This window comes from Aegilops tauschii, chromosome 5 (assembly GCF_002575655.3).
Source record: "Aegilops tauschii subsp. strangulata cultivar AL8/78 chromosome 5, Aet v6.0, whole genome shotgun sequence".
Classification (NCBI taxonomy): Eukaryota; Viridiplantae; Streptophyta; class Magnoliopsida; order Poales; family Poaceae; genus Aegilops; species Aegilops tauschii.
Window position 1 is genome coordinate 514843421 of NC_053039.3, and position 9573 is coordinate 514852993.

The 9573-nt window shown below is 46.4% G+C and overlaps 1 protein-coding gene and 1 pseudogene across 1 annotated transcript; one reads left to right on the top strand and one right to left on the bottom strand.

Annotated features, from left to right (window-relative positions):
- The first annotated feature begins 106 nt into the window (after positions 1 to 106).
- Positions 107 to 6275, top strand: LOC109760571 (uncharacterized). The gene is made up of 15 exons (XM_020319380.4): positions 107 to 310; positions 397 to 489; positions 593 to 661; positions 1034 to 1123; positions 1214 to 1297; positions 1449 to 1613; positions 2329 to 2516; positions 2669 to 2741; positions 3200 to 3253; positions 3428 to 3685; positions 4191 to 4397; positions 4507 to 4610; positions 4958 to 5102; positions 5340 to 5474; positions 5786 to 6275. Exons 1-15 carry the CDS (start codon positions 188 to 190, stop codon positions 5960 to 5962), a joined length of 1965 nt encoding a protein of 654 aa, XP_020174969.1. The 5' UTR covers positions 107 to 187; the 3' UTR covers positions 5963 to 6275.
- A 628-nt stretch (positions 6276 to 6903) lies between these two features.
- LOC109760573 (probable inactive purple acid phosphatase 2) lies at positions 6904 to 9343 on the bottom strand (annotated as a pseudogene).
- Between the last annotated feature and the right edge of the window lie 230 nt (positions 9344 to 9573).

A 9573-nucleotide genomic window follows, 5' to 3' on the forward strand; every position in this document is an offset into this window, starting at 1 on the left:
GGGTTGTTGCTTGGCTCGTGCGCCGCTCCGGTGGGCCCGCATGGGCCTGGTGCGCGTGAGTATTTCGAATGGGCCGAGCTATGTCTAGGTGGGCCGAGCCCACGCGCCTTCGCTTCTCTCTCTTTTCCTCTTGCTGTGGGACCGGAGGCGGCTAGGCCTGGGCGGAGTCATCCGAGGAGCGGCGGCCATGGAGGAGCGGAGAGGAGGCGGCGGCGGGGGGCGGGGCTCCGGCAAGGGGCCGGCGGCGGGGAAGATGATGTCGCTCAACGAGTTCGTCTCCTCCATGGCGCCCCTCATCGACCTGGAGAAGGTTTGCTCCCTTCCCCTCCCATCCCCCCCGGGTTTGATGTTGGAATGGGCTGCGATGATGAGCTGCTGCGGCGGCTTGGTGCGCAGGCGGCGGAGATATCGGCGGAGTCGGAGGCCAGCTCCAAGAGGAAGGAGAGGAGGGGGTCCGTCATGCCCAACCTCAAGTGCACCGACGCACAGGTAGGCTGCTGGTTCGGCGCATTGGTGCTGACTCGATTGGTGCGCGGGTTTGGTTGGTGCTAATCTATAGCTTGCTGTGTGTTGCCTTTGGTGGGTAGAGTAGACGGGGCTGATGGGGAAGACGCTCCTCGAGTTCCAGCCCAACAAGAGCGACGTGCTTCCGCCTCACAAGGTGAGGTTTGCTGCTTCCTTTCCCCTCTTCTCAGTTTGGCAATATGACATATAGCAGGATGCCGCTTCTGGTCTCTGGTTAGGAATTTTTTGCAAATGTGGTCTGGATCACTTGTCGACTTATCATTCGTTGGTGGGCTATGGAAATTGTCTCTTATATCCCATTATTATGCCACTTGAGTAGTGTAATCAATTTGTATGTGTGATTATGTAATGTTAATCGCTGGAAAGGGATTGTGTAGTAATCAAATACTTGCATTTGTCAAGTTCATTAATGAATCACGTCCCCAGGACTTTTCTGGGATTAGGCACTTTGTTTCTTTTGCTAGCAGCACTGATCTTGCTTGTCTGTCTCCCCCCTTGGCTGCTCTAGTTTGGTACGCACGACGTGGTTGCCCTCAAGCCAAATAAAGCAGATGCTGGATCCCCTGCTCTTGGGCAAGGTGTAGTTTATCGCTTGAAGGTATCTTACTCACATCTAAGGGTTGTTGGTTATTTAAGTCTTTGCATTGTACTAGGCATACTGATTGCAATGTTGTGTTTGAACAAACAGGATTCTTCCATTACCGTCGTTTTTGATGATATTCCTGAAGATGGATTAAATAGCCCTCTCCGTCTTGAGAAGCTTGCGAATGAGGTACTCCAAAAAAATCCGCATGGTTTCATTGTAGAATTGCACAAGCTTAAGCATATTTTTCGCCTAGCACCTCTTTGTTTTTTAATCCATGATCCTTTATCTTTTACTTGCGCACCAGCATTATCATACCGTTTATTAATCCCTCTTGTAGGTTACTTACCGCAGGATGAAGGATGCATTAATTCAACTTAGCAAGGGCATCCAAGCCGGACCTTCTGCAAACCTTGTTCCTGTGTTATTTGGAGAGAACTCCCCTATGCGTTCCAAGGATGCCGTGAAGTTCAGTCCGTTTAACAAGAATTTGGATGACTCACAGGTTAGACTTTGTTTTTGCTTTTTACATTCTTGCATGTTGCTGCCTATGTTCCATTTCAATTCTGATCCACCCAATTTGAGTACATAAAAAAAAAAATGCCATTAGGACCTACTGGTGTTCACGACAAGTCTAGAGCAGTTAGGTTCACCATCTAATTTGTTAGTGTTGCTATCATATATGTTGCTATCTTTATAAAGTAACTGATGCCTCCTGACGGGCAAACTGGATAACTCATTTTGATAGGTTTTCCTTATAGTTTATATGTGCTCCTGAAGCAGTGCACAGGTCAATCTAGTTCCAGTACATGATTTTTTTAATGTAGTTACAATATTTGTTTAACAATAAATCAGAAATGTTGCAATGGATGTCTTTTACTCCCTCCGTTCCTAAATATAAGTCTCTGTAGAGATTCCACTATGGACTACATACGGAGCAAAATGAGTGAATCTGTACTCTAAAATATGTCTATATGCATCCGTATGTGGTCCATAGTGAAATCTCTACAAAGACTTATATTTAGGAACGGAGGGAGTACATTTTATGACATGCCTTGAATTCTTTCACTTGTCTTCATGTATCATTGAAGCATTATAAAATGAAACAACTGTTATAAATTTACAACTGTAGGCAACTAGACATGAAAGTCAATGGTTCTATGAAATGCTTTTCGACCAGCACAGATTTTATTGAGAAATGTAACATATTTCTTGTGTAGAAAGATGCTATCTCGAAGGCCCTCAGATCAAGGGATGCTTTTTTGCTTCATGGACCTCCTGGAACTGGGAAGACAACAACCATCATTGAGATAATATTGCAGGAGGTCAAGCGTGGGGCGAAAATTCTTGCTTGTGCTGCTTCCAACATTGCTGTCGATAACATTGTTGAGCGACTCTCACAGTATAGGTTGCTAAAAGAAGTGTAACATATATTTTTTGCTTCCATTGTTTCTCTGGGAAAAATGTTACAATCTATGTAGCCCTTACAAAAGAAGTGGATTCTAGTGACCTAATCATCTCAACCCTAAGTTACTTAAATATCCTTATTTCTTTCTGTAGAACAAAATTGGTGAGGTTAGGGCATCCTGCCCGTTTACTACCGCAAGTGTTGGACAGTGCTCTTGATGCACAGGTAAAACCCATGTTTAAGTTTAAGTTGTTCAATTTGCTTTTGTACTAGGGAACTATATGAAAATAATTCCTTTTTTTATTATTTCGGAAGTTATGCTTTGGATCACATTGAACTTCAATACTCATCCAGTGCATGGTTAAGTGTACCCACCTTTGCCTTTATATGAGATTTTATGGGAATTCATGTTATGTTTTATTTCGCTCTACCATGCATGCAACTTTTGATTCAAGTATAGCCTTTGGTTGGATCATTTTTCCTATTTGCTGCAGGTTATGCCTTTTTTCCTAACACAAAAAATTCTACTATGTTTTTGTTATTAACTTAAGTTGTTATTAACTTAAGCAGCTTGATTGGTTAGTTCATTTGTCCTACTGAATTTAAAATGGGTGGGCTAAGCAGATGAATTATCAGTGATGCCTTAATGTGTCCCTTTAACCTTATTAATCTTCTGGGACCAGGTACTGCGAGCAGATAATAGCAGCTTGGCCGGAGACATTCGCAAGGAAATGAAGGTAACCGTTCATTTCCAAATTCTTAAGTTTTCTGTAATTCTAGGATAGCATGTGTATCCTCAGCTGTTAAGGAGTAGTCTAGCGTGGAAGCTATCCTATTTAGATAGGACCAATAGCTGTAATTTCATTCGATGTAGTTTGATAATTACTGATATGCTCTGTTCTTTCTGTCAGGTGCTTAATAGCAAATTGCTGAAAGCTAAAGATAGAAACACGAAAAGGGACATCAGGAAAGAGCTTAAAACCCTTGCCAAAGAGGAGCGAAAACGACAGCAGCTTGCAGTCGCTGATGTCATAAAAAATGCAGATGTTGTACTGTCGACTTTGACAGGTGCATCTACCAAAAAGCTAGCTGGCATTACATTTGATTTGGTAATTATTGATGAGGCTGCTCAGGCACTCGAGGTGGCATGTTGGATAGCCTTACTGAAGGTAAGTCGTAACTTAATACAGTTACAATGAAAGTTGAGATAGCAACATACATGCCTTTCAAAAGAGAATAAATTGTTAATGGTTAAATAGGTTTATGTACTTATATATTCATTGAGGAATCATCGGTCTATGTATGTTTGAGGCAGGTTTCTTATATTGGTGTAAATTGTAGCACGTCGGTATGGATATAAGATAAAAATCTGTAATGATGCAATGTTAATCTGCTGTAATCTCCATAAGTGTGACCAGTAGACAGATCCTAGGGAATATAGTTTTGGCTTTACAGTCATGGTATCCTGCTTCTGGTGGTTCATTAGTTTTGGGATTCTCAAATGGTGGTAGCTGGCTATGCCATCACCAATGCAGTTGTTTCTGTGTTTGACATGATTGGCATGTATAATGATTTGGATGAAAGGGTTACTCTTATGTTCTTGTTAAGTTAGCATTTGTGTTATGGAGCTTCTCATTTATATACTTATTTATTTGATATTCTTTTGGTATTCAGGGGCCAAGGTGCGTGCTTGCTGGAGACCATCTTCAACTTCCTCCAACGATCCAAAGTGTTGAGGCTGAGAAAAAGGGTATGGGAAAGACACTCTTTGAACGCCTTACAGAAGGTTATGGAGAGGAAATCACATCCATGCTCACTGTCCAGTACAGGATGCACGAGCTAATCATGAACTGGTCATCAAAAGAACTTTACGATAATAAGGTGTGCTTTCTCTTACCTTATTGTGCTACTTGTTAGGAACTTGGTTTCAATCCCTCTTTCTCTTTACGCCACGACTTTCCTCATGTTGTTTTCCCCTTTGTATTCTCAGATCAAAGCGCATTCTAGTGTTGCTGGGCATATGCTCTATGATCTTGAAGGAGTGAATAAATCTTCTTCAACAGAACCAACTATTATACTCGTTGACACTACAGGGTCTGTATTCTCTGGTGCCTTTCCCCCTCAGTGGCTTGTTGGAGTACTCGTACGTGGCAAATTGTTTGCATGCAGTGAAGCCTTCGCTATTTTTGTGTTTTCTCACTCTCTGCATCGTGTTGTAGTTTTCAAGATACTCTTGTGCAAAAGTAGGACTAGGTAGTGGCTTGACTGAAGAGAGATATGTCATATGCTAATACAATAATTAGACAGGTTCAACATTATCTCAAATGTGGACCATCCATTGGCTAATATGAAAAACATTTAAATATTCAAAGTGATGAACAATATGAATGTTTTTGAAATGATATGTAAAGTACTCCTAACATGTCTGAAGTACTTTTCAGGTGTGACATGGAAGAAGTGAAAGATGAAGAGGAGAGCACCATGAATGAGGGCGAGGCTGCAGTATCCATTGCTCATGCCAAGTTGCTTGTTGAGAGTGGTGTCCGTGCAATTGATATTGGCATTATTACGCCGTATTCTGCGCAGGTTTTTTATTACATGCTCTCAGTGTTAATCAAAATTTATAGATAGTAGATAATTATTAGCCATGTGTTCTTCATACGCATGTATTCAGTAGCATCATGTTTAGTTGTTTACACTTGCTAGTTGTTTTGGGGGCCACCGTGCAAGCCTTTGTTGCTGCATGTTCTTTTTGCTGTTCTGCTCTTGAGTCTTCACATATTTGTTAGAAATTGATTTTTGGGTCCTTGGATGGTGTAACAGGTAACCTGCCTGAAAATGTTGAGAAATAAAGATGCTAAATTGAAGGACTTGGAGATATCAACAGTTGATGGATTTCAGGGTAGGGAGAAAGAGGCCATAATCATTTCGATGGTCAGATCCAACCCAAAGAAAGAGGTATGATTCCTTGCGTGATCTTCCTAGGTTAGGAATTATCCTCTGTTTTAATGTCTGATGTACACGGGCATGAGACGACGGGAAGTTCCATACGATTAAAAGTCTAATAAAATAGAGTGAGCATTTTAGATATGACGTGAGTGATGTGCAAATATTGGGTATCTGCGGCCCTGAGTTAGTATGTATAATGAACAAAAATTGGTTTGTTGTCAATTATGATTGAAGATTCATACCCACTACATGGGCAGCTTCGATGCTTGAGCTCTTGTCTAGTTGGTAAATCTGAAATCTATATTCATTTGCTTCATCAGGTTGGGTTCTTGAGTGACCATAGGCGGATGAACGTCGCCGTAACACGAGCAAGGCGGCAGTGCTGCGTAGTGTGCGATGCCGAGACCGTAAGCAGCGACAGATTCCTGAAACGCTTGGTTGAGTACTTTGAGGAGAACGGCGAGTACCTGAGCGCGTCTGAGTACCAGAGCAGCTGACCGTCGTAGCATGATATGCCGCTCTTGTGCCCGCTGCGCGACCACGGCAGAGATACCGGAAACAAGCGACTGCCGACAACACAAGTGGACAGGTTTGGTGCAAATCCCAACCGGTGCATACATTGCCACAGAATACTTGCTACAGCTGAACAAGCATCTGGTTAAATTGCTCACCGTGTTGTGTGGTGTATAGCAGGCGTAGCCACTTTGTCGACTCCTGCTCTTGGTGTGAGTTTGTTGCTATTATTATTTTTTGGAGACTACAAAGTACAGTACTACCGATTTATTATGAGATTGATCCAATTATCATAAATTTCTGTGAGTGTGCAGAAAATCTCCAACCTTTGCGGCTTTGGGCAGCAGTAATATATCGACATGGTAATCGAATGTTCAAATGACCGTCTCACACCAAATATATATTCTTTTACAAGCATGGTATGCACCAGCAACATACTACTAAAACAAGAAAGGTACAGAAACCTACTTGGCTTTTATTCAGCTCAAGACGCATGAGCACTAGACTAGAAGAATCACACTGACAATCAACACACCACAATGAACAAGATGAACAAATTCCATGGATACATTCATAAGCAATACATCAATCATCGTAGTACGGGGCTGTTTGGTTTGTGACTAACTTTGTCAAAGATTGCCACACCTAAAATTAGGCAAGTTTGACCAGAGTGTTTGTTTCAAGCCACACTTTAGGCAAGCCACACTTGGGCCCCACATGACATACACACACAAAAATGTGGCAAGATTCCCTTAGGCTTGCCAACTTGTGGCTCTCATTTTGATGAACTAACCTTAGGCAAGCTTGGCAAAAATGTGTGGCAAAGTGTGGCAATGCTAGGTCTAGAACCAAACAGCGCCTACATCCCTAAGACGTCAGTAAGCGCTGCGTGTCAAGATCGTATTACTTCATTCAGACACACTGATGACGGTGAATCTGAAGACTAAGTATTTAGTTGCTGTCGTGTCTAGACATTCAATTGGTGTCTAGATATGTTACAGTGGAAAAGGAAGAGCAATTTTTACCAACACAAACGAGTAAAGGGGCGAACCAATCAGGACTCCTCATCTTGTACAGGACTCCATCCTGCAGAGCCCGCCTTCTTCTTTCTAACAGCAAAGCCAGCCATGAAACCGAGCAGCATGGCAAGCACCACGCCGCCGGCAAGTCCCAGGTACCTCATCTTCTCCGGCATCGCACCGACCAACTTACCAGGCGGCACCGACTTGCGGCGACAGTATTTCGACCATATCATGGACTTGCCCATCATGGTTCCCAATGTACATCAGTGTCAACTTCTCCCTCGTGGCCACAAGCTTCGCGTACCCGAACTCGCTGCCACGGTACATGGACCGTTGCGGCTGAGGGAATATGGGCACATCGGCTGGAAGTCCTGCCCGGCCATCCCGATCACGACATGCACAGGAGCACCGGGGTACACGAAGCTCGACGACGTGTTGAGGCACCGGTAGCTCTTCATGGGGCAGAACCTCTCGTACCTGTGAATGTGCCCCCACAGGGCGAGCGTCACGCCGTGCTCCACAAAGAGGGGCTCCAGGTGCTGGATCATCTGCTCCCTGTGAGCCGCGTCCTTGGCCTCGTTGCTCGAGGTGTACATCGGCCGGTGGCCCTGGAACACGACGAACGGCGTTCGGCTCCGGTTGACGCGCTCGAGGTCGGCCTTTATGTAGTTGTACTGATCACTGCCACGGGTAAAATCTGTTTCGGTGGACATGTAAACGAAATGGACAACACCTGCGTCCAAGGAGTAGTAGAGGTTCCGGGTGTCGGGGGCGTTGGTGCCGGTGGGGAGGGAAGAGTTTCCGGGCATTCTGAACTTGATGCTGTATGGCACTCCGCATTCGCCGCCGCCGTCCTTCCCGTTGTACACCTTTGCTGCCCAGGAGGGTTTCCAGGGCTGGGAAGGCCAGTCATACTCGTGGTTTCCAATGCAGACGTGGTATGGTGTGCTGGCAGCGATGGGCTCGATCTGCTCGAAGAAATGATCCCATAACCATGCGTAACCTTTGGCGTAGCTGATGTCGCCGATGTGTGAAATGATTGCCGGTTTGTCGTTGAGGGCTTGGAGATCGCGGAGGATCCATTTCACGGTCGACAGACTTTCTTGAGGCGTTCGGAAGTAGGTGTTGTAAGGGACGTAGGTGCCCAGGTCGCCGAAGAGGAATGCGATGGTCTCGTTGGCCTCGGCGTCGCGTGAGATGAAGCTGTGTGTCTCACTCCAGCCTCCTGAATCATTGCCAACCTATCAAATGACAGTCCAAACTTCAAAAGATTAGGTGAGCGTTTATGCCAAATGCCGATGATGTTTGATGCTCCTTATGGTTGGAACTTTTGAAACTATGTGCTACGGAAATTATGTATTGTGTCACAAACTACACTGTATATCAAACTGAAGCTAGTGTTCTAGAATTAAATTTTGCACAACTTTCAGACGACCCCATCTGAAATTAAGTGTAATTTTGCACATCCTAAACTAGGATTGCGGACAATGAGCTATGTCTGTCTGGAAATCAAACTCAGATCAAAATGCCAGCACAGAATTAGTGTTAGCAGCCACAGTTCACCATGTCACTACCTTGTAGGAGTACCTGGTCCCAGGCTGCAGCGCCTTCATGACGCCGTCGAAGACGAACCCGGGGTGGCGCCACCCGACGCTGTGGTTCGCCGGGTGGCCGCACATGTGGCGCCGCTCGTACGTGCTCGCCACCGCCGGCACCTCCTCCCACTCCTCCTCCTCCTCGCGCCGGCCGGCGGGCCCGTACCTCACGGACCTCCTCCCGCCGTCGCCGCACACGAACAGCACCCGCATCTCGTCCGCCTCGTCGGTGAACGCCAGGTGCAGCTGGGCGGGCCGGGCGCCGGATCCCTCGTGGGCCACGTCGCCCGAGACGGCGGTGCGGTGGCTGGCGTCCGGGAGCGGGTCGCCGTCCTGGTCAACGCCCGGCGGCCCCCGGAAGAGGCGGAACTGGTAGGGGGCGCGCAGGTCGGGCAGGCGCGGGAGCGCGAGGCTGCCGGCGCCCGTGGCCCAGGAGGCGGAGGAGTTGAGGAGGAGGAAGCCGAGGTAGTCGAGGTCGCCGGAGGTCGGCGGGGAGTAGACGGCCACGTAGTCGAGCGGGCCCGGGTCGGGGAGGTTGGACCATTGCAGGGTGACTGCGTGGTGGTCTGGTTTGGTCAGCGTCGCCGGGGTGGCGGTGAGGGTCGTGGTGGAGGTGGTGGTCTCGCCGGCGGCGAGGTGGGCGGCGAGCAGGAAGAGCAAGGCCGAAGGCGACATTGTAATGCATTTGTTTATGGATGGAGCTTAACTTAATGACTGTGCTCAGGAAGCTCAGATCAGTTTAAACAAATATTTCAAGATCACGCTTCATTTCAGTTCAGTTGACACCGTAACCCCCAGTTTCATGCTTCATTGGGTGACGCGTCATCACCCTTTGCAACAAGACTTATATTGGGCTCCGCGCTTCGCAACACGAGCCATGCTGCATTCCTCGTCGAACCGTTTTTATCTTTGTTTTGCAACCCATCAATCGTCTAAATCATCACAACATGAACCATGTTGCGGTCACCTACGCCTTGC

What these genes read in the sequence shown, in the direction of transcription:
- LOC109760571 (XM_020319380.4), top strand. Translation starts at nt 188, where the DNA reads ATGGAGGAGCGGAGAGGAGGCGGCGGCGGGGGGCGGGGCTCCGGCAAG. An exon ending in GTGTAGTTTATCGCTTGAAG is followed by an intron (nt 1,124 to 1,213) that starts GTATCTTACTCA and finishes TTGAACAAACAG; the next exon opens with GATTCTTCCATTACCGTCGT. An exon ending in ATACTCGTTGACACTACAGG is followed by an intron (nt 4,611 to 4,957) that starts GTCTGTATTCTC and finishes AGTACTTTTCAG; the next exon opens with GTGTGACATGGAAGAAGTGA.